The sequence below is a fragment of the Salminus brasiliensis genome, chromosome 22 (genome assembly GCF_030463535.1).
Source record: "Salminus brasiliensis chromosome 22, fSalBra1.hap2, whole genome shotgun sequence".
In the NCBI taxonomy this organism is placed as follows: Eukaryota; Metazoa; Chordata; class Actinopteri; order Characiformes; family Bryconidae; genus Salminus; species Salminus brasiliensis.
In genome coordinates this window covers 22,916,689-22,943,181 of record NC_132899.1, presented here as the reverse complement: position 1 = coordinate 22,943,181, position 26,493 = coordinate 22,916,689, and the positions used below count along the sequence as shown (strand labels likewise).

Below are 26,493 nucleotides of genomic sequence, written 5' to 3'. Positions count from 1 at the left end.
CAACCATGGCTCACGGAAAACACACTACGGACAACAATGGAAATATTTCTTTTAACTCACACATACACTCACATACAGATAAATATGTACATATGTATATGTATGTATATATACACACACACACACACACACACACAGACACGCACTATTTCATCTCTGTATATATATTTGTATATTTGTATTCTGTACTTTTTTTTTGCTTATATTTCTATATTTTCATTTTTATATTCTATTCTTTAACTTAAATGTAACTTATTCTATTTTTATTTTATTTTTCTTTTGCACTTTTGCACTTTACTTCATTAAGTTAAGGTTTAGTTAAGTTTAAATGTAGATTTTTATTGTATAGCTTGATGTGAGCAGACTGTCAAAAAAGCATTTCACTGCAAGTTATACTGTGTATGACTATGTATGTGACAAATAAAATTTGATTTGATTTGATTTGATTTTGATTGATTTGATTTGACGACACTAGCGAGATGTCGTGGCATGGACTGTATCAGGACGACAGAAGGCTTAAGTGGTCCACGGTGGTGTGTGGATTGCTAAGCTCTGTAGCACTCTTCATTCCCCTTTGGCATCAATGGCCTGTGGGGCACCGCTGTTATGCCGTTTGGAGTCCATTCTCTCTACACCTTCACTACAGCGGCTCTAGAACATCCCACAAAGTTAGAGGTTTTTGAGATGCTACCACCCTTCGTAGCATCATGATGAGGATCATTTTGCAATCAACTACATTTTGCTACAACTGACTGGTGTGCTCGCTTATATATACATGCAGCAAACCCTGTCACATGGCATCATTAAAGGTAAAGGTGCACGTATTTGTCACTGTACAGCAAAATGTGTCCTCTGCATTTAACCCATCTGGTAGTGAACACACACACACATGTGTTAGGGGCAGAGCGGTGGGCAGCCAACTCCAGCGCCCGGGGAGCAGAGAGGGTAAAGGGCCTTGCTCAGTGGCAGCTTGCCGAGCCCAGGAATCGAACCCACAACCCTGTTATCGATATCCCGGCGCTCTAACCACTGAGCCCCTTTACAAACCAGGGGTGGTGACTGTGAGAGTTACGCTGCCACAATGAGGGTGTAGCTACTGAAAATGGACTTCTCCCAACAGCATAACAGTGGTGCCTCACGGGCCATTGATGCCAGAGGGGAACAACTACTCCGGTGAATGGTGTGTGTGTGTGTGTGTGTGTGTGTGTGTACTGCATATGTGTAAACCTAATAAGCCTAAAAAAAGAGCTCTTTTACTTCTACCTGACTCATTTTTCACTGAACTAACACAGCCTGTGGGTCTTCCTCGGTCTGAGGGTGTAGTATAACCAGTCTACCTGCTTGTAAAGGGGTTCCCTCAGTGCTTAGGGTCTAAACAGAGACACGAGGAGCCGCTGTTCTTCTCTTAACTCAACAGGACCGTGTTCTCCACTGTAACTGCAGCACTGAGCGGCCATAGAGACTTTTCGCCCGTGTGTGTGTGTGTGTGTGTGTGTGTGTGTGTGTGTGTGTGTGTGTGTGTGTGTGTGTGTGTAAATGCACGAGTGAGAGTTTTGTGTGTTTTGTGACCGGCTCCAGTGGGAGGTCGTCGCTCTGACGTGTGAGGAGGGCCTTTCTGAGGACTGCAGGAAGAAAAGTTTCTGTGCTACGTGTCCAAGCGTTTTTCTCCTCCTCCTCCTCCTCCTCCTCGTCCTCTCACAGCAGTTCACTTTCAGCCTCCTCCAGCCTGAAGGCTGATCTCCCTCGACCTCAACAACGCAGCGGCTGAGCGGTGCTGGCGACCATGTCTGGGACCAAGAAGCAGAAAACGGTAAGAGCACGACTAGAAGCGGCGTGTTTTTCTGTTGCGGTCTTTTAGCGAGGGAAGAGCTGCTGGCACAGAGAGGTAGACCCGAGAAGACCCGAGAAGACCCGAGAGACCCCTGAGGAAAGTTTCACTCAGCTGTAGTTTCGGGTTGATTTCTTTATGCAAATAGACCGTGTCTGTAGTAAGTGACCGTGCCCTCCTCTCGCGCGCGTGTGTGTGAGTGTGAGAGTGTGTGTGAGTGTGAGAGAGTTGAGTTTACGGATGTGAAGCGGCGTCACCACACGTTCATCCCCCACTGACGAGTTCTGCTTCAGGCAGCGACCTCAACTTCTGTTTGATGTCCGTTTGTGGGAGACAGCTCAGATATTGCTTCATAGGTAGTGTAATGCTGAAACACACACTTCTCTGGGCGGTGAAACGTCGGTTACAGGACTATAACTGCTAGTTTGTGAAGGACAGGGGCTGGAAAAGGGCATCTCCTCCTTTTCACACCCCTCAGTAACCCATTGTTTACACAGCCTCGTGGATTCAGTGGGGTTATAGCTAGTTTTCTCTGGGTTGTGTCTCATTAACTTATAGTCTTATAGTAAAATCTCTTTCTCTCTCTCTCTCTCTCTCTCTCTCTCTCTCTTTCTCTCTTTCTCTCTCTCTCTCTCTCTCTCTCTCTCTCTTTCTCTCTTTCTCTCTCTCTCTCTCTCTCTCTCTCTCTTTCTCTCTTTCTCTCTCTCTCTCTCTTTCTCTTTCTCTCTTTCCTTCTTTATCTTGCTCTCTATCTCTCTTCTCCTTATCCTTCTCTATCTCTCTCTCCCCTTCCGCCCTCTCTCTCACTCTCTCTCTCTCTCTCTTTCTCTTTCTCTCTTTCCTTCTTTATCTTGCTCTCTATCTCTCTTCTCCTTCTCCTTCTCTATCTCTCCCCTTCCGCCCTCTCTCTCTCTCTCTCTCTCTCTCTCTCTTTCTCTTTCTCTCTTTCCTTCTTTATCTTGCTCTCTATCTCTCTTCTCCTTATCCTTCTCTATCTCTCTCTCCCCTTCCGCCCCCTCTCTCTCTCTCTCTCGACACCTGTGCCATTCAACCCTGTCCTTCACGGTCACTGAACTTCTGCTCTGGTCTCTGATAATCCACCTCGCTCCTCTACGTTTCACCCATCTTGTCACGTTGGTTCTCTCTTCACGAGACAAGCGTTCCACTGTGGGCAGGGAAGCCGGACCCTGCGTGTGGGAAATCAAAAGAGGCCCTGATGGATGTCGAATCCACGGAGGACGGAGATGGAGGGAGGGTGAAAGGCCGAGAGAAATATGGCTGAGTTCCAGGCCTCAGCTCCAGCTTGGCCACCTCTCCACTGGTCAGCATGAATAGTCCTGTTTGTTTCGCTGGTCCACCCAGAGGCCCCTCCCTTCCCTCATCTCTCATACTTTTTCCCCTTTTTTTTTTAACCTTGGTCTCTGACTGGGGTACATTCACTGAAGGTTTGGTAAGACAATCAGACCACACTTTCAGGAGGGAAACTGCAGAAACCTTGAGAAATTGGCCGACGTTTCTTTTGGGCTAGCAGGTCAAAGCCTCTTTGCTGATGATCTGTAAGCAGAGCGTAGGAAAACGGGGAGGTCATGGGGAGGCGGTGGGATGATGAAACTCCTAAGAATGTTAGTGAAGATAAGGAAGGAGGTCTTATTTGGTCTTTCTGCCAAAACCGTTTAAAGCCAGGCAACGTAATGATGTATAATCACTGTAGTGATAAATTAGGCCATCTGCACCGGTAGAGACACAGTTTAACCATAGCCATAACCTCCATAGGCTAACATACTAGTTACAAGTCAACATGCAATGATGTCTTAAGTTGCTACAGCCCTAAAAATCAGTTCTAGGTTATCTGGATTGGTACAGTTCTATATGTAATATGCTGAATTTTGTGCTTTTTAATTTTCTCCTCATTGCCCTTTCTCACCAAGTCGCAAGAAGTGTCCCCAAATCTTCTCAAACTCTCGCTGGCGTAATGTCATTGGACAGCCCAACCCCCCCCCCCCTCGAAAGAGAATGCTAACTGCCAGGCCTGCTAGACGCCTGCCCTGGCTAGCACTGGGCTGTGCAATGGGGGATAAGAGAGGGCAAGCCTACCCACCCTGAGAAAGAGTCCCAAAGACTCCCAACACAGATGGCTACACAGTCCGTATATGGATACTAAGCTGTAAAAAAAACAGCAGGTTTTATCATCACTGTTCCTCTGATGCCACAAAAACAACATGTCCATATCTCCGCCTATTCAGCCTACCACAGATTAACCCCGCCCAATCATACAGCAGTTCTCATGAGTGTTTGGCTCTTGAATGAGACAAAACAGGACGGCCAATCAGAACAGGGTTTGTTTATCTTATATCTGTCTTAAAGACGCAATAACAGAAACGGCCCTTTCAACTCTAAACAGGGGTTGGAAAATAGTTGTGTGGAAATGATGGATTATGGCCCTCTCTTACATTAAGGCTGTGACTGAAACCTCTTTTTATGTTATCTGTGGGCGTCCGAACCGTACAGGGGAATTTGGACGTGATTGTGGGCGTATTCTCCCACATTGCATTCATAATTAGTAGGAAACTGCATAGCTCACTACACAGGCTGAACATGGTTAGTAAGCAACAGACTGTGGAACGATAATGAGGGAGTTTATTGCACTGTGTGTAAAAAAAAAAAAAAAAAAAAAAAAAATGAATGAAACATTATTTTATTCAAAGTATTGATCTGAGTTGAATGATCGTTCAGTTACTTGTTACCACATAAAGTCATTTATGTAGTCCTTCTCTTTTTACAGTGCCCTTAACCTTTTCAAACACATCAGCCTATTTCTTTAGTTTGAACTGCTCTGATGAATCGATTCCGAGTAGAATCATCCAACCAGTTAACACTGCTGTCTGTTCAGCCAGCTGTTCCAGCACTTACGCAGAGGACTGTAAGGTCACCTGGGGATATCAGCTAGGCGCTTGGGAGTATCCAGACTTCATTTATTATATAACTCCATTTTCAAAAAACAAAGAGGTTGCTGTATTGTTTGCTGTTCTTTATGGTCATAGTTCACACAGTTATGTACAATGCCGCGTTAATGCGTGAATAAATGTTTCGTTTAGATAAAGACACCACAAAGTGTAGTGAGTTGCTGAGGTGGTGTCAAATGTTTTTTTTTTTTTTTATGTAAAAATGTGGTTTAGGAGCAACTTTTGTATGAAATAGCAACAGAAGTACATTATGTAATGAAATGACTTGGCCTGAATAACTTGCTTTTGGCAGACTTCCAACAGTGGATTTTCCTGTTGCTTCATTTATGAAAACATTTGGAACAGCAGGCTGATTTTCAGTCTGAGGGCAGACTGTTCGGTAGAGGTGGAAAAAAATGTCTGAATGTAGCCGTTTATTAGAATTGGTTATACTGATATAGTATTCAATAACCATGCACTTACTTTTTGGCTTAAATTATATTCTCAGGCCATTTTTAAACTCCAAAGGTTTTTCTTGTCTGTAACTTTTTGCCCCATCAAAATTCCTATACACCCATAAGAAAATGAATGTGCCACAGAAGAACCACCTTTGTATTTCTGAACGAGTGCCCGATGAGATGTGTAAAAAAAACTTAAAGAACCTCCACATAATATAGAAGTTCTAGGAAGATGGTATGGAGCAGTATATCATAAGAGGTTCTTCTGTAGTATCTCTCAGAATGTTTTGTGGCCCCTTTATTCACATAGTATCTGATAAGGTCAGATGTGATCTTTTACTGAAGACTTGCAGTAGCCTCTGGTATGAATTCCACATCATTTAGTGAAATAGTTGAACTGCAGACATCCTGCTGCCTCACAGCTTAAACCAAACATCCGCTGTATGCTGAGCCCATATCTTCTGTTGAGCTCTGCAATTAACTGTATTTTTTCCCCTTTAGGATCTTCAGAGGGCAACTAACATTGTGTACCAGGCCCACCATGTGAGCAGGAGCAAACGAGGCCAAGTTGTTGGAACCAGGGGAGGCTTTCGAGGCTGTACTGTCTGGCTGACAGGTCTGGTTTTCTTCTAAACTTTCATTAAACAAGTGGCTGTGAAAGAGCTTCGGTCCACCTTCTATTAGTCTTCCAGTATAATGTCCACATCTCTCATGCTGGAATCATCTTGCTATCTCCACACAGGTCTGTCTGGTGCAGGGAAGACGACAGTAGGCTTTGCCCTGGAGGAGTACTTGGTATCCCACGCCATTCCATGCTACTCTCTCGACGGTGACAATATACGGCACGGCCTGAACAAGAACCTGGGCTTCACTTCGTCCGACAGAGAAGAGAACATCCGCCGTATTGCAGAAGTGGCCAAACTCTTTGCGGATGCCGGCTTAGTGTGCATCACCAGCTTTATCTCGCCCTTCAGCAAGGTGAGGTGCAGTTTAACTTTCACACTGAGAGAAGTCTGCAGAAATTTTGAATGGGAATTAACTAAATCGTGGCAAAAATCTTAATTTTTGACTTTTTTTCTTATTTTTTTTACATAATTTGAGTAAGGAAGTTGTTCATTGTTACATTTTATACATGTTATGTTTTGCAGGACCGTACTGAAGCAAGAAAAGTTCATGAGGCTTCCGGTCTGCCGTTCTTCGAGGTATTTGTGAACGCCCCGTTGGAGGTCTGTGAGAGCAGGGATGTCAAGGGGCTTTATAAGAAGGCCCGTGCTGGGGAGATTAAAGGTACACAGTGATTGGCTTTTTGCAATGCATTTACAACAGTAGTAATGTAATATAATACCATGTTAATGGTGCACCAGAGGCAGCTTTACTGGGTTAGTACAAAAATCATGCTAAAACACGGTGTCCTTGCAAATCTATGGGACACCCTGTAAAGCTTAAATAATCATTTAAAAGTCAGAGCTGTAAGATTGGATTTAGTATTAGTTTTTCCATAAAATAAGGTCTGACTGCATGACCTGGATACCAAAAATTTAAAAGGGCAGAGCCTTCATGAACAAATGTTTAGTGGATAAGTCCATAACTCTTCTATGGACTTGATGTCACAGCTACACCAATTTGTTTGGGCAAGACTCCAAACATTAAATTTAAAAAACATTTCAAATCTTGAAATTTTCTCTTTTGAAAGGGAATATTTTAAAAAGTGCACTTAGTAAAATATTCTTCTGCAATTTGCTTGTAATTGAATATTCCCTCCAAACTCCCAAATAAGTCTCCAAACTCCTAATGTATGTAATTCTGCCTTAAATAAGATTTTTTTTTTTTTTCAAATTTATGTTTTCTTTTTGTTCTTTATTTTATGTTTTGGTGTGAAATGCTCAGTTCAGGAGAAGCTGATCAAGTCAGAATTGTTCATTGTGTGAACACAGAATGGTTATGAGTTTACTGACTAAACTCAAAGAGACATGGAAGAAACCAAAGCTTAGTCATAAAACTATTTTTTTTAAATACATTCAGGTTAAAGAGGTACATGCTAAGATTTACCACTATTTTATTTTATTTATTTTTTATTGTACACTACACACACACACACATATATATATATATATATATATATATATATATATATATATATATATATATATATATATATATATATATATATATATATATGTGTAGAAAATGCATGTGAGTTTATTAACTGCTCTGGATATTACAAAAAGTAAACAATAATAGTAAATAATGTCAAATCTAATGAACATTTTGAACATTATTCATTGGAAATCCATTTGCATTTTTGTCAGAAAGTCACAGAATCCATAATTTAGTCCAGTACAATTATGGTGGTGTCTCGATTCAATACATTTGCCGGATCCATTCAGACTGGATTCTTGGCACACTATAGACACACTAAACAAAAGCTGTGCTTCATTGTACCACAAAGCCAACACTGTAGCTAAGAGCTGACTTGCTAGCCACATTACAACAATACACTGCCAAGTATAATGCTTTATGTTGTTACATCCTTAATTAAAAATGTAACCCCCTTACACTGGTTCTCCTACTTCTTAGGCTTTACAGGGATTGACTCTGATTATGAGAAGCCAGATTCCCCGGAGCTTATTCTGAAGACGGGGGAGCTCACAGTGAATGAGTGCATTCAGCAACTGGTGGAGCTCCTGAAGGACCAGGTGGGCATATAGCACATTGGAAGTAACCAGTAACTTCTTAGGGAGTGGTTTGGACAAACAGACAAAGAGACAGAAGGGTTATTAAGGAGCACACTGGTCCAATGTTCTCTGTTTTCTTCACCCATCCACTCCTTACTTTAATGCCCTTACCTATTCACAGTGGTTCAGGTGTCAGTTCTTATTCAGAGAACACAATAACATTGGTGTGTGAGATCCACCTACTGTTGAGGATTTAGATGATAATGAGGATTGTCTTTACTGCTTGCAGGGAATTGTTCCCAGTGGTGTAACCGAAGATGTCAATGAGCTGTTTGTCCCTGAAAACAAGCTGGACCTGGTACTTAGTGACTCCAACATTCTCCCTACTGTAGCCATCACTAAGGTAATACAACACTGAGCAACTTACAATGCATTCATGCGGAGATCATGTTGAACTGTTGAAATCTACAGACCTTCTTATTGCCACACCAGCGTTCCTCTCCTTTAAGTAAAAAATGGTCCTTATATACCATGGTATTTAGTTAAGCCATACTGGGTGGTTAGACTGTCATTTCAACAGATGAACTGTATTGAAATGGAATTGCTTGGCTTTCTCAATCTTTTTAGTTGGATCTTCAGTGGGTTCAGGTGCTGGCTGAAGGATGGGCCACTCCTCTAAAAGGCTTTATGAGGGAGAGAGAATTCCTGCAAGTCCTTCACTTTGGCACACTACTTGATGGTAATAACAGTGAGACCTTTCCTTTGATGTGTATAGTCTGATATTCAGCTGTGGAAAACAGAAATCTGAGACATTTTTACACTCTTGCTTATGCCTCGTGTAGGTGGAACCATCAACCTGTCTGTGCCCATCGTACTGCCAGTGTCCAAGGAGGACAAAGAAAGGCTGGACGGTTGTGCTGCTTTTGCTTTGGAGTACAACGGCCGCAGGGTGGCCATCTTGCGGAACCCTGACTTTTACGAGCACCGCAAAGAGGAGCGCTGTGCGAGACAGTGGGGCACCACATGTCCCCAGCATCCTTACATCAAGGTCTGTGGAGAAAAACACAACACTATGAACACTGCATTGTGTCACGTAGAAGAATACTCATTTTAGTTCCTTAGTTTCATATTGTAGTGATTTGGTTTTATAAGCTAATGATGCAGGTTCCTTTCTCAGATGGTTCTGGAAGGTGGTGATTGGTTGGCTGGTGGTGATTTGGAAGTGTTGGAGCGAATCAAATGGGACGACGGTTTGGACCAATACCGCCTCACCCCAAAGGAGCTCCAACAGAAGTTCAAGGAAATGGGAGCAGGTAAAGTGCCCATGTAAACATCTAACATCTAAATGCTGGGTTACCTTCTAGATTTTTCAGGCTTGCCAATATCCCACTGTATTTAGTAGGGCTTGGTGGTACACTACATATCACAATACAATTTACAATTCAATATATTGCGATATTGCAGTCATATCAAAATATTATGAACACTCCTTGTTTGGAATGAACTCTGCACACTAGGTCAGCTCCACTTCCCATATAGGTGCAGTTTGTAGTTCTAGAATTACAGACTGTAGTCCATCTGTTTCTCTTTACTTTGTTAGTCACGCTGTTCTTCAATGGTCAGGACTCCCCAGGACCATGACAGAGCAGGTATTATCTGTGTGGCGGGTCATTCTCAGCACTGCAGTGACACTGTCGCACGCTGTGTTGGTGTGTGCCGCGCTGGTACGAGTGGATCAGATACAGCAGTGCTGCTGGAGTTTTTAAACGGTTTGTATTGGTCATCCTCTAGTCCTTCATCAATGGTTAAAGGACGCTGCCCACAGGAAGCTGTTTGCTGGATATTTCTGGTTGGTGGACAACTCTCAGTCCAGCAGTGACACTGCTGTTTAATACTCACTAACACACCACATCACTGTCAGTGCAGTGTCACTGCTGCTCTGTGGTGGTCCTGTCGGGTCTTGATCATTGAGGAACAGGGTGAAAGGAGGCTAACAAAGTAAGCAGAGAACCAGATGGACTAGAGTCTGTAATTATAGACTTTCTACAAAGTGCTCCAGTATGGTAAGTGGAGCTGACAGCATGGTTTGGAATGAACCTGGCCCATTATATGATATGATTATTTATTATTAACACAAAATGAACCATTATCTGCCACCAATTTTTGCATGTAACTACTTATTAAATATCTGATTCTGTGTTTTTGAGAATCAGTACAGTGTTGCAAAAGTATCGCAATATATTGATATATTGTTTTCTTAGACCCCTAGTATTTAGAATGGTCCACATGAGACTTGCTGAGTTCATGCCCCAACTCCCAATGTACTCTACACTGTAAATAAATGACAAGCTTTCATTTCCTTTGTACGATAAACTCTCTGGAATGTTTGAAAGCTCTAATAACATCCTCAAGCATTTGTTATGCTCCATATCACCCTAAAACCAGTTTAGCATGTTTACACACGTATATTCATCAAATAAAAGCTAGCATAACTAAAATAGCAAAAAGTTCCTGCTGTTCCATGATCCACAGAATTCACCTTGAACTGTATCTTCTTTCCCCAGATGCCATCTTTGCCTTCCAGCTGCGCAACCCAGTGCATAATGGCCATGCCCTCTTGATGCAGGACACCAAACGGCGCCTGCTGGAGCGAGGCTACAAAAACCCGGTGCTCCTGCTGCACCCGTTGGGCGGCTGGACCAAGGAGGATGACGTTCCTCTGGACTGGCGCATGAGGCAGCACGCTGCTGTGCTGGAGGAGGGTGTGCTGGATCCAGCCACCACCATCGTGGCAATTTTCCCCTCACCCATGATGTATGCTGGCCCAACGGAGGTAAGACTGCTTCAGCTGCAACTGCTAAAGCTAAGGCAGAATGCATGAGACTACTGTAAAATCTGTCAGTAAACTCGCATGCTGCTCCAACTGTTTTCTAAACACTAAAACTAAAAGGCGTAAGAGGTCTATACTGAGGTCTTGAGCTTAAGACTGGCAGGTTTTCTGCTTCCATAAAGCATAATGATGAAAGACAGCAGTCTACAACTACCAGATTTAAGCCAAAAATGTGGTCAAAAACATTTATTAACATAATTTGCAAGTTCCAGCTTAATCTTGAACAACGTTACATACAGCTAAGACTACTTTGTATTCAATACAAGCACTTTTAAAGATGCCATAGAACACATTTAGTTCTTAGTTCTTAATGTCCAAGTAGTAAGTATGTGACTGTGGTTGGGACAGTCACTGCGACAGCTCACATGGAAGCCACATAGCATAATCATTTTTAATTTGTTAATTATATGTTGTAATTTTTCCTAATTTTCACTGGATAATGTAAGCTTTTAGCCTAGCACAGTTACCTACTTACTTCCCTAGCTTTGCTTCAGCTAGTTTCCTCTGTACTCATGAAGTTTCCTCAATTTGTGTAGCCCCTCCTTTTCTGCTTGCCATGGCATTGTGCGATAGTGGTGTTCATATGGATTACTTTGGATTGTTGCACCTTATACTCAGCTTGGTCACCGGTTGAATATAACCATATACTACCACCTTAAAAAAAACAAGTTACACCTGCGACTGAGCATCAGTATTACCACAGACAGTTATCCGTGATATGAATGTTGTCTGAGTACATCATGTGCACCTCCACAGGTGCAGTGGCACTGCAGAGCCAGAATGATTTCTGGTGCCAACTTCTACATTGTTGGCCGTGACCCTGCAGGCATGCCTCATCCAGAGACCAAACAGGACCTTTATGAGCCCACACACGGGGGCAAAGTGCTGACCATGGCCCCGGGGCTCACATCTGTGGAGATCATTCCTTTCAGAGTTGCTGCTTACAATAAAGTGAAGAAGGCAATGGACTTCTATGACAAGGAAAGGTGAGGTGTTACATCAGCCGTTTTTCAGCGTTTCAAATAGGCTCATTTTTATACAGATTATCCAGTTTATTATTCAGATTCAGTTTGCTTTAAATACATATTTTGCTTTGCAAAAAATCTTGGAACATTTCTGTTGGTCTATTTGTCGTTAAACTTTGACAAAATGTAGGGAAAATCTTTTACACTCAAATGAAATTACATTTATATACTAATAATAATCTGCATCAACATTCAGATTTGCACCCTTTATCTTAATGTCAAAACAGCCAGAGAAGTTTTATTAATAATCTGCTAAAAGAAAAAGTGTGGAATGGATTGAATATGGTTCAGTTTCTAGAAGTAGTTTCTCTAGTTGTTCAGCTACAAGTGAAATATTAATTTAAGATTCCCTTTTGAGTGATTATAAGGGCTAATTGTAATAATCACACTTGACCAATTTTAACTATGGAATCCTGCTCTTTTTCCAGACATGACGAGTTTGAGTTCATCTCTGGGACCAAGATGCGCAAACTGGCCCGCAGTGGAGAAAACCCTCCAGATGGGTTCATGGCACCAAAGGCGTGGAAGGTTCTCACAGAGTACTACGGCTCCCTGCAGAAAGATTGATGTGTAGGCCAGTACACAGTAGATCGGCTTGCATTATATGTAGGCCAGTACAAATTACACTAGGTCAGCTTGCAATATAACAGCCAAATGTTATTTTTGGCTTTAAATCAAGTCATAGGTTTTTAGTACAATGTATTTATAAGTGCTGTTAACACCAACGGTCCAGGCATGACCCCCTGGACCAGATTTAAATATGTTACTGAACTATATTTTAGCACTGGGGGACCTACTATTACTTGGGGGCAAAAACTAAGAAAAGAACCTGAGATTTTTATTTTATTTTAGTTTTTAAAAATAATCTACATGATAATTTTTAGGCAAACCACCAAAATCTTGATATAAATTGATTTAAGTATTAATATGATTAATAAAAGTAAGACTCATTTATTCTTTTTTTTAAATATATTTTATTGGAATTGTACTGGAAATTGTACTGAAAGAATAGAGGCAATCTGTAGGCATTAACCAAGACGTTCCTGGTCTTAAAGCCACAATCCTTTTTTATTGTTTTTAACCATTTAACATTTTGTATCTTGCAATGTAAGAAATTCCTCACATTTCATTTTAAAATCCAATTTTAATACTTTGAGTGATTTTTAATAACATTGTATATTTTGGTTTAAATACTCAATGAATCTTCTTGGAGCTTTAGTCAGGTATACCCAGATTTGTATACACATCCCCACTCTCCTGTGTCTGAAATCGTATTCAGGAAGAACATGCTGGAAGATTTCTTAATGTTAAAGAAACACTATGCAACTAAATGGGATCTCTGAGTGTATGAGGCTGTTTTACAGGGTTTGTGTGTTGGTGCATAACAATAAGTGCTTTAGGATCAATGTTGAAGGAGTGAAAACATATTTATTGGCTTTCCTTGTTAAAGTAACAACCTAAACATATTTATTACAGGAAATGAATGTAGTTTTTTAACTGTATCTTTTTTATGCATACTTGATGTTACTCCTTTTGCTGAGTTTATCATTTTTCACAGGAAGGAAAAAAAAATACCCTGTACAGTGTGCAGGATGTGATATTTCAAATAAAACCCTGCAGTGCACAAAACATTCAATGCTGTATCCAACTGTTACAAGTATTCTTTTTACATGTTACATTTCAACCAAATGAGAGATAAAATGACTCAGGGTCACACAAAAACCTTGTATCTCCATTTTTGCTGTTTTTTGCTTTTCTGCATTATGTGAAGATTCACATTGTGTCCAAGAATCATAATGAATGGACCAATAGGAATGCTCCAAAATAACTTGGATTAAAATCTGGTTTTACATTGCCTTCAATTAAAAGTTCAAAAGGCTTTTTCCTTCTCCTGTAAAGTTGCCAGTTTAGCGATAAAAGGTTTTTGCACAAGCTCAACAACAACATCTATACCACTGGTTCTCAACCATGATCAAGGAGCCCTCAGCCAGTCGAGATTCTTGAGAGCAAAAATGTGGACCATCTAAGGGTATCTAAGGGTTCCTAAGACCCAGTTTGAAAACCACTGATCTATACAATCTGATTATGCACTCCCTCACTTGAGGTACTTTGCCAACCTCCATTCCACTCTGCACATTTTTTTGTATTATTATTTATTTAATTTTTACATTTACAGGAAATTTTCCATCCTCTCAGACCAGGAAAGGGGGAATAGGGTGAAGGTATCAGTACATAAAGCATTTTACAGTAATGTGGTAGCTCATGCGAACATAGGCCCCACAACACAGGCAAGAAACAATTTCTCATTAATTAAACTCATTAATTAATGATATTCTGTACATCCTTATTTATTGTTACTGCAAATAAATATACAGAAAAGAGCACATTATACAGCACGATAGATCTGTTCTGGACAACCCTTGAAATGGCTCTTATCTTACTCTAAAAGGCCTTTAACGTAAACGTATTCCAGAACGTCAAGCTCAAACACAAACCAGGGCTGCAACACAAACCCTGCACTGAGATACAAAGGAAAGGGACTAATTTCTGACCTGAGCCGTTTCATTTATTACCTGGAATTGATGGTATGGGAGTTCAGAAGGGACTGTGTGCCACATGTTCAAACCTCTTTCTATCACACACACACATTTCAGAACTTGTGAAGAAGGGGCTTTTAATCTAGTCCTCAGGTGTCCCCAGAACAAAATCCATACATCCATTAATTACCTGGCCCAGGTGTGTGTGTGTGAAGGACTGAGGAGGGAGGAGGTGGACTGACTATATTTACACACCGATCAGCCATAACTTTAAACATCACAGCTGACAGGTGACCTGAATACCATTGATTATCCAGGTCCCAGTGGCATCTGTCAAGGGGTGAGATATACATATTAGAAGAGTCGAATTGTAATGGCTACACGACTGGGTCAGAACATCTGCAAAACATCAGGTCTTATGGTTTTTTTCTGGTATGCAGTGGACAGTAGGGACCAAAAGTGCCTTCAAAGAAAGACGAATGGTGAACCAACGATTGGTGCCCATGGCTCAGTGATGTTATCCATGGAGGTCACATCTCACAATACCGCCACCTTGTGGAGTCCATGTCTCAACAGATTTTTGCTGTTTTGGTGGCACAAGGTGGGGCCTACTCAATATTAGGCAGTTTAAATGTTCTTGTTGATCGGAGTGTATGGTTTGTTATCTGCTACTGTGATATTCGGCCCCCTAATAAATCACAACGTTCATGTGTCCATTCCAGATGTTTAATAGAATTCATGCTGTTAACCAACAGTCATGTCAAATTTAAAACTGAATGCATACCAATCTACAACCATGTCACTTTATTCCTGCTTCCAGAAGCTTCTGCCTAATATGTATATCCCACACCTTAACAGGTGCCACTGTTAGCAGATAATCAACAGTATTTACTTCACTACTTGATGTTCATGCTGATCAGTGTATACAGTCCATTTCTCTTGGTGTAATATACTGAATGGCATCAACATATGGCAGCAAAACTGCATTACTAGTATTCTTTCCATATCGCACAGCCACCGCTCTACTATCCATCCAAGAGAACCAGACTGAAAACCTCTGCTGGAGCACAAGTGCTTAGCAGCCAGTTCCTGGATGCTAAATGGGGTATGTTGGACAGGTCTATATCACGGAGTACAGAACCAGAGCGCCTTCTTATGCAACCCATTAAAATGTTACATGAGGTGATAAATGTAATATAAAAAAAAAGAAAAGAAAACAATAACAAAAAAACATCTAGGGACACAATTCACCTTGACCAGTAGTATCAGTTTCAGTCCAGAGCTGCATGCATCAACATATTTGGCACTCCTGCCGTTTTCGACCTCTTCATCTTTTCGATGGCTTTTTGGAGGTCGGTCTGCTGGATGGGCCGGATATAGTCGTTCTCTGGACTGTTTCCAAAGAAATAAACAAACAGGCAGGTTAATGACACATCCAAAATATATTTAGCTCATACCACAGAACAGAATTCAAGTGAATGACTGCATACTATTCTATATTCTATTTTAGGGACTATGAAACTGATGTTAATCGTGAGACTACAGCGATTATAAGGGTGAAGAACTGAAGGGTGGGCCTATGTACAGGGTTAAGGACTCATGCCTCACATCTTTACATTTCAGTTTCAGCTAAATAAGTGTGAGTTCTGCGTTCCCCAGCCTGGGATGGAGGCACAAACAAAAAATGTGCAACACTGTTTACTTTACATAAGAACTTCATGCGATTCCAGGGCCTTAAAATCATACTGCTGTAATGCTTCACACAAAATCTGCCCTAGTCCAAGTCCAAGGCCATGAAAGAGGCTACATTCATACAGGCGATATTGTAGTTTATACTGTAGCTATAATCCCTGATATTGATGAAAAAAAATGAATATTTACAATAATACAATATTGTTCAGATTTGTCACTTATTCTAATGTAAATTGATAATGTCTTACGAAAAATGGGTTTAGTCCCATCTTATATGGTCTCTAATAACTGAGTTTACATGTTAATAATCCAGGCTATAACAATGTAATTACAGGAGTTACAAATTGACAGCTTGTGTAAATACACATATTTATCATCAACTTTAGAATTGATTCATATTCACACAAGTGTATGAGCATGTTCTCGCTTATGTGATTATACATGTGGAATAAGATGAGGGTACTTGTACGTATATGAACCGCTGCTTTTCCTGTTACAGCTGTTACTGATTACTGATGTACAGCAGTCCAGTTTATTTAATTACATGTGAATCCCACAAGTGTAATTACATAAACTTGTACTACTGTAATGCATCTGTAAGTCCTGCTGAACACATCAACAGTAGGTATAGTGTCATTACATGATTATTACAGCTATTTAATATAAAACAAAACCATATTTTTGTTTTTGTTTTTTATTAAAACATAGCGAACACAGCCTCTGTAGCTAATCAAATTTAAAGCACAGTTACTATAAAATTCTCAAAGAAAAAAAATAAATAAATCATCAATGTGGCCTGTGCGAAATTTGAGCCAAAAAAAAAAAGCTTGTGCAACTTCATAGGAAAATATCAGTGTAAAGTCAGTGTACAGATTTCATTCCAAGTCATTTTGGAGCATTACTATTGGTCTCTTCATCCTTATATTCTGACACAATGTAAAGAACAACTGTCACATCCACATAATGTCAAAAAGTGAAAAACGTCAAAAATAGAGATTTACTTTTTTGCGCGACACCACCATATTTATTAAAAATGTGACTCTCAGAGGATTAAGCGTTGCTTAAGAAAGGTTTTAAACACTTACATGCCCTCGGGATCAGTATTGTGCACAAAGTCTCGTACGCAGAGTAGAGCTGCATCTCGACACATCTCTCGGAGGTCACTTCCTGAGAAACCATCTGTCTCTTTTGCTACATCACACAGGTCCACTGCAGCCTCCACCTTCACAAAGGAAATGATTACTGTACGTACTTTCATCATCTCTCATACTAGACACAGTCATGCTACATCAGCAGATTCAACACTTACGTTCTCATTTTCCAAGATGAGCTTCAATATTGCTTCCCTTTGCTTGATACTCTGGAGAGGAGGAAAGCGTTAACAGTTACAAATGCCAAAACCATTTCGGTCAGTTCTAGTAGAAACTGATTTTGGTTTCTTTAACTTAAAAGAACCATATATACATACAGTTGTGGTCAGAAGTAAACATGCACTCATGATGGACATGAAGATCATGACAATATTGGGCTTTTCAGTGGTTTCATTAAATTGTTCTTTTTCTGGTGCACAATGAGTGCAAAACATACATACATACATATCTTAGATAGAATAGAAAACAAACAGGAATATGGTGCACAGGTACAGGTTTAATCTTTTGGAAGTTTTCTAAAATCACCAGAAGGTCAAAATTATACACAAAGGTCAAACACATACATTGGTTTGGTTTTTAATAGACTAGAGGTCAGGACTTTGGGAAGACCAAAGACAAAAGCTTAAATGTTAGCCTGCTTTATCCACTCCACAATCACCTTCAATGTATGTCTAGGGTCATTGTCTTGTTGAAACATCCAACTGTCTTCCTCATTATTTGTTCTTCCTTATTATTATTATTATTATATATTTTACCACTTTGTGCAACGCACCAGTTCCACTGTCAGAAACGGCCCCAGACCATGATGCTACCACCACCCTGCTTAACAGCTGGTACAGTGTTTACAGTGTTCTTGGGGTTCAATGCCTCACGGTTACTCCTTGACATGAGATTCATGTCCATGATGAGGTTAAACTTCAGACCACAACTGTAAGTATTAGTTTCATAGCATACAGACAAATACAATATTGTGATTTTAGGTCATTTACCACTAGGGATAGTGTGTTTAGACTAGACAATACCTACTTTCCTTAAAAAAAAAAAAAAAAAAAAAAAACATTTATGATTTTCCTTGAATCACAACTACTAACTTTATTCATTTATTTATTTTAGGTAAAAGGCTACTGACCTTGGCATTGCACTATAAAGGTTACTTTGGGTTTTCTTTATGCTTTAATGCATTTTAATACAGAGTCCTTTGCTGTCAGTTGTGACAGGTGAGTATATATTTTACGTTAGGATTTTTAACGTTTCTATATAGTTTTTCTTCCGAATTCATAATGGTTTGCTTAATTTGCATATAGGGCTGCACGGTCATTCAATTATTTAATAGAAAAAAAATATATCTAAAAAATGTATGTCATGTCACTAACACAACCAGCAAATGATAAACACACACATTCAGAAAAGCAGGAGAATAATGTGGGACACACTGTGGGGGACACTTACAGGTTGGTTAACGTGAAATCGAGTGGGCATCCTGCGGAGTATAGCAGAGTCTAGGTCTTGAGGACGGTTGGTGGCCCCCATAATTATGACCTGTGCATATGGAAAACAAATGTACTTGTGACTTTGTAGATAGTTAAGATGAACTAACCTGATAAACTCACTGCTCATTTGGGAACTGTGCTGAGGAACCTACTCGCTCAGCATGTGGCCAGTTACACATCATTAAACAACAAGATAATCACACCACAAAAATGCAGGAGGAAGCTCAGTGCACCTGGCAGTTAAAGTCTGTGTCCAGTCCATCCCATAAGCTCATGAACTGAGCCTTCATCATGGCAGTGGCCTCATGGTCCGAGCTGGAACGGCTCCTCAAAAAGGAGTCTAGAGAAGGAATAGAAGGGGAAGTTACTTTTTCAGGGACTAAAAGGGACAGTTTGTTATCGTGAATACAGTGCACCCTTCAAAGCAGTTCTATGAAGGTTCTTTAGCGAAACCACTTTCAATACTAAACGATAGTTTGCTTGTTAAACACGAAAAGTCTACTTAACTAAAGTGGAGTTAACAACTTGTGTGAAGAACAAAATTTTATCCCATATTTCTCCAGGGCACCACCAGCCAACATATGGCTTGGCTGAATTCCACCAGAAGCACACAAAACCCAACATTTTTAGATTTGCTTTCAGGAATTCCACTAAATGTTTTCTCATAAGTAACATAACATAACATTTCTTAACGTAAAATAGCAACAACAGTAGTTTCAGTAGGCAAGTTATCTTGTATACACACATACAGAGCTGGTGAAAACTAGAGATTTCATTGGACAGCAGTGCTGTCTGTGTCACATTTGTCCAATCTCCATTTCTCCACTTTCCAATTTCTCAATCCAGTTTCTACATGGTTTGAACCATGTAGCCGCTCTGTACACCATATAAATAATCCTGGATGAACAGACCAATATAAATGCTCTAAATGACTTGGAATAAACTCTTATTTTACACTGATATTTTTGCCCTCTCCTGTAAAGTCACCACCTCATAGATAGATAGGTAGACAGACAGACAAATAGCCTTAGAAAGTGCCTGTAGGAACACTATGTAACAAACAAATACTTTTTTCAGGTAAGTCCCACTGCATGGATTTGTTTACATAATATTTCCTCAGATGCTTTAGACTTTAGACTCAGATTCGTAATAATGTCCAGCTTTCATTAGCACTTCCTCCACTAGATGTCCTCCTCCTCCAGTATCTGGCTCAAAAAATGGCTTAAAAATCACAATTTACAAAAATGTTAATTCTAAGCTGCTGTAAGAAACCTTCCCTTTAAGAATGATCTCAGATCACAACGCGTTCTGAATGTGCTCACCAATCTCGTCGATAAAGATAATAGAGGGCTGGAGCTTGATTGCCAAGGAGAAGACGGCAGCGGCCAGTTTCTGGGACTCGCCGTACCATTTATCGGTCAGGGTGGAGGGCTGCAGGTTGATGAAGCGGAAACCGGCCTCTTTGGCTGTGGCTTTAGCTATCAGAGTTTTCCCACAGCCGGGAGGGCCGTAGAGAAGCACTCCTGAGCGATGGGGAGAAGACACAAACAGATGAGCCGCCTACACAGCACTATTTCCGGCACGTCGCCTCTCATTTCAGATTTCACATCACCTCTATTTTCAACAGCACTTTATGGTGAGTGTATATCTGCACCACAATGTGCAGTCATATCTAGGTCCTCACCTTTGGGAGGTTGAAGTAGTCTTGACCCTTCAAACAGATGCCTTTTCTGGATGGGAAGAATGACTGTGTCCTTCAGCTCTGTTATGACTTCATCTAGGCCAGCTATATCTCTCCATGTAATCTGTGTGAACATGAGCATTCCTTCCTAATCAATCAACCCATTTTAGGAAACACCTTTCCACTGTTAAATAGAGCACTGCGACAACACACCTACTACAGCTTGGCCTTTGCAGTGCAGTATTTATCTGGAAGGCTTCAAAATATTTTTTTAGCAGTCATGGTATAGCAATATGATTTTTTATTATATATGCTGTCCTAATCCAGCTCTGCTGTATACTATTTCCAATAGTCTCCTTAAATCATTTAACCGCTTGCTTAAAACCTGTTCACTTCTCATTCCTCACTAGCGGCTCAACAAAGAGTCACGCAAACAGAGAACCAACAGCCACTTAACTGATCTAAAACCAGACAAACAGGGGGGAAATGTTTTACTACATTAATTTTATTAAACATCTCCCTTTTTACTGTTCAGCCAGCAGAATGGTGGCCACTAGGGATCTGACAATAAGAGGTTACTGTGCTGTGGCATTTAAAATCACAGCATAAGCAATAAGCATAAGTGTGTGTGATTTGACTGGATCTAGACTTGACGTGTAAAAAAAATGAAGTACATGAGGAGAGCTTGTGTTCTGATGGTGTAAGCACACTGGAGGGAACTGAAAAGGAAGTATATCTGTCTTGTCAGTTGGACAAGCAAAAAGGACAGTGCTTTAGAAACATGCCCGTTGTGAATTGGCCTTTAGGTTACTGGTGCAGATAAACAGCATCCTTACTTGCATAGTTAATGGGTCCACCAGATGGGCTGCAATGCTCATCTCGTATTCTGAGAGTTTGACATTCTGCACTCCGATCTGCCGCATCAGCTTCTCTGCCTGAAACCCACCAGAAACATTCAATTCAACCTAAACTGTTATTATTCGGGACGCAAAATGATATTGGAATGGTAGACAATGTGAATGGGGCGGGTGATATGACAGAAACATTAGAATCGCAATACCACAATATGCAATACCACCATATATTGATACATGAAATGCTAAGTAATTCACATACATTTAAGCAAATCTGCTGAATTAAATCAGTAAGCATCAAATGAAACAGAACTAAATATGCTGTTTAGAATGAATCATGTCTTTGGTCAGTGGTCTTTAAGTACTGGCATGTCACAATTATTACCGTTAATAAATGGTTATATATTAGAATCTGTAGATACATGAAAACCATTAGAGTAACGCAAGAGAAACACAAAGTCAGACTAGTGGAGTTTTCTTTTTTGAATAAAAAGCAGGTGGGTAAAAGACATGATGTGGTTTACCTGCTTCTGTGCTTCAACTTTTTGCTTTCGTGTGGGATCAATCGCATCCACCATCCACTTTATAGTAAAATAGGTGACCGCACCAAATATTGTGAGGCGGAAAAGTAAGCCAATGACCTCATTGCGACCCAAGGGTCGGGTGATATTGTCAGCTGGAATCTCCTTCAGCACCATCATCACAAAAGTACCTGCGAGTTAAATGAAAAAAATAAAGAAGTCAAAATCACTTTCCGACAAAACTTGACAGACAATTGTCTGTAGCACTAGCAGCTTTCGTCTAACTGTGTTTACTGATCCATACATACATTTGTTGGATGCTCGGCTTACGGATATAATAGCTTGTACACTTTTGGAACAAGGAGGGGGAAAAGATTGTGTTTTCTCAGCTTCTACAAGATCTCTGGAATAGATTAATCTATTATAAATGAATGAATAAAATCTTAGCAACAGAAATTAAACTAAGTTTGTGGGAGGAAAAAATACTGAACGTGGCTTTGCAGACAACAGATAAAGTATTGTTGGTCACTCTTGACCAGATATAGACACACAGGATCAACCTTAAAATATGTCTGATAACAGGCACGGAAAGCTACAGGTGTAACAAAGACCAGTTTACCATTTCAAACTGTTCAAGCCATCGCCTCACATCATTTTAAACACCAGAAAAGCCTCTGGCATCTTCTCAGAAAGCTCCCAGAGTGAGACCTCACAGCTGTGATAATCAGCTGTATGCTGGAGCACTGAGGAACAACACAGCCACCTGCAGCTTTGCATAAAACAGCATGCTTTGCCTATCACACACAATGCGCTATTCTGAGTGAAAGGTGCTCCAAAAAGAGTGGGAGACCCCCCTTCAAACTTAAGATTTGTTAAATGACACACACATGGAAGAAGAGAGAGAGAGAGAGAGAGAGAGAGAGAGAGAGAGAGAGAAACAGAAAGTGAAGTAATAGAGAGAGAAAGTAAAAACTGAAAGACAGAGTGTGAGAGAGAGAAAGAGACATGGAAAAGGGGGAGAAAGAGGGAACGACAAAAATGAAAGACAGAAAGAGAAAGAGAGAAAGGAAGAGTGTGCTGGCAGACAGACTGACAGACAGACAGACAGCTGTATAATCTGAGGTCTGTAGAGCTGCAGTTGGTCAGCCGGTAGATCAGCTCTCATCACTCTTAAAACTCTTAAATAAAACAGCTCTTTCAGAAGACCAGGAGAAACGAGCCGGTCAGCTCCAACCCCAGAACATCGTGTTTACCCTCTGACCTTCTCCTCAGACCCACACCGACATTACACCACTACCCCCCACTGTCTGAACACACACTCACTAAACACATCCTGTCTACAACTCACTAACCGCTCTTCCGGGACCGTGTGTGTGTGTTTATCTAGGTGAACGCAGAGAGATATCCATGTTTACTACAGTGGGCCACACTGACACACTCACCTCCACGACTCGCCGCTCCTCTCTCTTTCTCTGTCTCTCTCTCGCGCCCTCTGAATGACGCTGGAAACACACACCCGCCCGTGAGCGCCCCCTGTCGACCCGGAGGACTGGCAGCAGCAGGCCTGAGAGAGGCGGATATTTACTTTCAACTTTCAGTGTGCGGCCGAAAGTTAGGAGACACGCGCTCAACTAAAGTTTCTGCCGAAATAATGAATTATGCATATTCATTTATTATTATAACTGGGTATAGCGTAGTGCAGTGTGTGAAACCTTGAATAAAAAAAACCCACAATTTTAAATGTATATTTTTACGTGCTAAAACAACGTAAAACAGCTAAAAATGTATTATTGTTATTATTATTATTTATAAATTAATTTATTATTTATTAAAACTAATTTTTCCAGAATCAGACATCAATAAAAAGACAAGAAATCAACAACATAAAAAGACGTAAAAACCTAAGAGCAAACCAAAGTGAGACAGTTGCAAGGAAAAACTCCTTGGAACCAAGACTCACAAGGAGGGATCCATCCTCCTCTGATCAGAACTATTTATAGATTATTGATAAAAGTCACTGAACCATCAAGACTGTTCTACTGCTCAGGTGTGCAACATAATCATAATATCATAATGTAATAATCACAATAATCACGATATAGTATAACTAATATAATCATGATGGTAATGATGGTTAATGGTGGTAATATGGTGGCAGGTAGTTAAGAGTCCATGTAGATTTTAACATAGTCATTAGGCAGGTAGCGGTGGCAGGAGGGTGAGCAGCTGATCTGGCACAGGTGGTGGGGGAGCCTGGTGGTCCGGCTGTTGGGTGGCAGCCGGTCTGACGCAGGTAAATGGTCTTCTAACAGGCCTTTTACTCTGAGAGGGTAAAGAGACAGAGTTAGTTCTGAATGGATTTATGAAGAGCAGAGAATGTTGAGCAGTACCGGAGTGTGGCTGAGTGTGGCTGACGACTCCGGCAGGTCTGACTATAACAGCCTAATTAAAAGGAGAGAGCCAGAGGGTGAAGATAAGGATGAAATATCATGATTTCAATTGTTTTACTGTATCACCCAATCCTACATCCGAGTGTTTTCAGTGGTGATAATTATACTTGTGACCTTTACTCAGTTTCATTTAGTCATTCACACTCTTAACTCCTTTCTAGGCTTCATTTTATTCTGTTTATTGGATAAAATAGTCTAGAATTGTAAAATTACCGATATGTCAATGTATGTCAGTTCTGAAAACTGGACTTAAACCAGTACTAATTTTCACAGCACTGATACGATCCACATCATATCATATATCAGAGAGAATATAAAGGTTCCTACAATGATTGCTGTGTAAGGACAGTACATGTTCTACACATGTTTATTATTTTATGATTATATTCAGATCTCATTATAAGCGCAATTTTGTAAAAGTCTATTACTGAGCCAAAAGGAGTTTCACATCCTGAGGTGACCTAAAATAATCTCTGGTGGCAGAACACACCGAACTTTTCTCAGACAGTGATCGGGGCTGAGGATCGAACCTATAACCCTAATCCTAGTGTGTGTGTGTGTGACCAAAATGCTGTCTTTCTTCTGAAATTGCCTTACATACGTTTGTTGTCTCATTAGGTAAGAATGTTAAGGGAACATTCCGGCAGGCAAAATAAAATGTGGGCCTAACTCTGGGTCTAACACACCTGGTTTGGATAAAAAAATCTGTTCTTTTGAATAAGCTGGAAACTCTATGGGCTTTGTGGAGCCAGAGCCAGGCCTGCTGTGGCCTTCTCTTTTATCGTAAGTGATAATATACTGGAAAACCTTTACATAAACTGCCATATATGTATATATATATATATATATATATATATATATATATATATATATATATATATATATATATATATAATAATGCAAACATATATAATTTTTTTAATGTATAATATGTATATAGTTTGTGTGGGATCAATTGATAGCTGATGTCTTAAATAGCTGCTGTTGATACAGTTTTTGTAAGGGCAACTATCCTACATTTGCTAGTATCGTCTTCTATTTTTTCACTAAATAATAATATTTTTGTGGTTTTGTGTCTCAAAAAGTCAGATTTATTTTTATTTTTTTTTACAAAACCACTTTCCAGCTTTTTTCCATCTTTAAATGAAACAGGCTGTTTCTGTCACTGTACCCTTTAGATTGCTGTATGTAAATCATAAACTACATACTTCATTAAAGAGAGCATAATCAATAATTCAGTGTGGAGCAGTGAGTGCAGTGTTGGATAAAAAAAGAATTGTGTTTTTAATGGTGTGGCACTTCGTTATAGGGGGAGTTATCGTGATTCCTTGTAAGGATGAAATTTGAGGACTGTGTATAGTTATACAAGAAGGGTTGGATGGTTTAGATACCAGGTTCTTGGTGTTTTTTGTTTCGTTCTGTTTAAGGATGCTGTGTGAAAAGCTTTGAGGTTTGGGTTTGCGTCTTATCCACCATCAAGGTGATGGGTGGTTTGGTTAACCATGAGGGGCTTTAAGAGGCAGAGCATTTTCTCTGACATAGGAAGAGCTGTTTCTACACTACCTGCCATCTGTTGTTATGTAAAATATAAAATAAATGTGTTTAATATGTATAAATATTAAAGAAAAGCTTCTTCTTGTGTCCCAACTCTAATTTGTCATGGCATCTTCTGGCCATTCATTCACCTTCTTATCCATTTCTTTCCAGACAGGGATGCAGTAGATCCTACCAAGAATCAGTGGAACTAGGAATACCCTTTGGACAGTGCACCAGTCCATCGCAGCGTACCCCGCACACCCATTCGTACACACCTAGGGGCAATTTAGCATAGCCAAGTCACCAAAGCTGAGCACTTAGAGGAAACCAAGGCAGACAATGCTTGTCTTAGACAATGACCGGGATGAGGATCGAACCCACAACCCTAATGCCAGTGTGTGTGTGACCACAATGCTGCTCTTCTTCTGGACATGCCTTGCATACGTTTGTTGTTTCATTAGGTAAGAAGGTTAAGGGAATGTTCTGGCAGGCAAAATTAAATTCTGGGCCTAACTCTGAACAGACCTGGTTTGTCTTAAAATTTTCTTCTTTTTAATAAGCTGGAAAGTCTCGGGGGGCTTTGAGGAGCCGGAGATAGCTTGTCTGTGGCCTTATCCTTTACATTCAGTGATAATATACTGGAAAACCTTTTGCTGTATGTTTCTGTAATGCTAATCCAGATGGATCTAGATTTATAAATATTTGATTTTATAAATAGCCTACTTGGAAATATCAGATATCAGCATTGGGCCACAACTCCCCT

General features: G+C 40.3%; 2 protein-coding genes across 2 annotated transcripts; one reads left to right on the top strand and one right to left on the bottom strand.

The window, feature by feature from the left end:
- The first annotated feature begins 1,612 nt into the window (after positions 1-1,612).
- Positions 1,613-13,540, top strand: papss2b (3'-phosphoadenosine 5'-phosphosulfate synthase 2b). The gene is made up of 12 exons (XM_072666661.1): positions 1,613-1,810; positions 5,730-5,844; positions 5,971-6,206; positions 6,377-6,515; positions 7,806-7,924; positions 8,193-8,306; positions 8,531-8,642; positions 8,746-8,951; positions 9,081-9,216; positions 10,468-10,736; positions 11,550-11,779; positions 12,247-13,540. The coding sequence occupies exons 1-12, from the start codon at positions 1,784-1,786 to the stop codon at positions 12,383-12,385; spliced, it is 1,842 nt and encodes a 613-aa protein (XP_072522762.1). The 5' UTR covers positions 1,613-1,783; the 3' UTR covers positions 12,386-13,540.
- atad1b (ATPase family AAA domain containing 1b) lies at positions 12,814-23,249 on the bottom strand. Its single transcript, XM_072666663.1, has 10 exons — positions 23,187-23,249; positions 21,748-21,935; positions 21,206-21,304; positions 20,373-20,493; positions 20,011-20,211; positions 18,922-19,028; positions 18,648-18,737; positions 17,357-17,407; positions 17,133-17,269; positions 12,814-15,747 (listed from the first exon to the last, which is right to left on the bottom strand). The coding sequence occupies exons 2-10, from the start codon at positions 21,922-21,924 to the stop codon at positions 15,627-15,629; spliced, it is 1,104 nt and encodes a 367-aa protein (XP_072522764.1). The 5' UTR covers positions 21,925-21,935; positions 23,187-23,249; the 3' UTR covers positions 12,814-15,626.
- Positions 23,250-26,493: the final 3,244 nt, after the last annotated feature.

Coding starts and splice junctions, on each gene's coding strand:
- papss2b (XM_072666661.1), top strand. CDS start 1,784: ATGTCTGGGACCAAGAAGCAGAAAACG. Junction 7,925..8,192: donor TGGAGCTCCTGAAGGACCAG/GTGGGCATATAG, acceptor TACTGCTTGCAG/GGAATTGTTCCCAGTGGTGT. Junction 8,307..8,530: donor CTACTGTAGCCATCACTAAG/GTAATACAACAC, acceptor CAATCTTTTTAG/TTGGATCTTCAGTGGGTTCA.
- atad1b (XM_072666663.1), bottom strand. CDS start 21,924: ATGATGGTGCTGAAGGAGATTCCAGCTGACAATATCACCCGACCCTTG. Junction 20,212..20,372: donor ACTACTTCAACCTCCCAAAG/GTGAGGACCTAG, acceptor CCCATCGCTCAG/GAGTGCTTCTCTACGGCCCT. Junction 17,408..18,647: donor GATTTCACGTTAACCAACCT/GTAAGTGTCCCC, acceptor CCTCCTCTCCAG/AGTATCAAGCAAAGGGAAGC.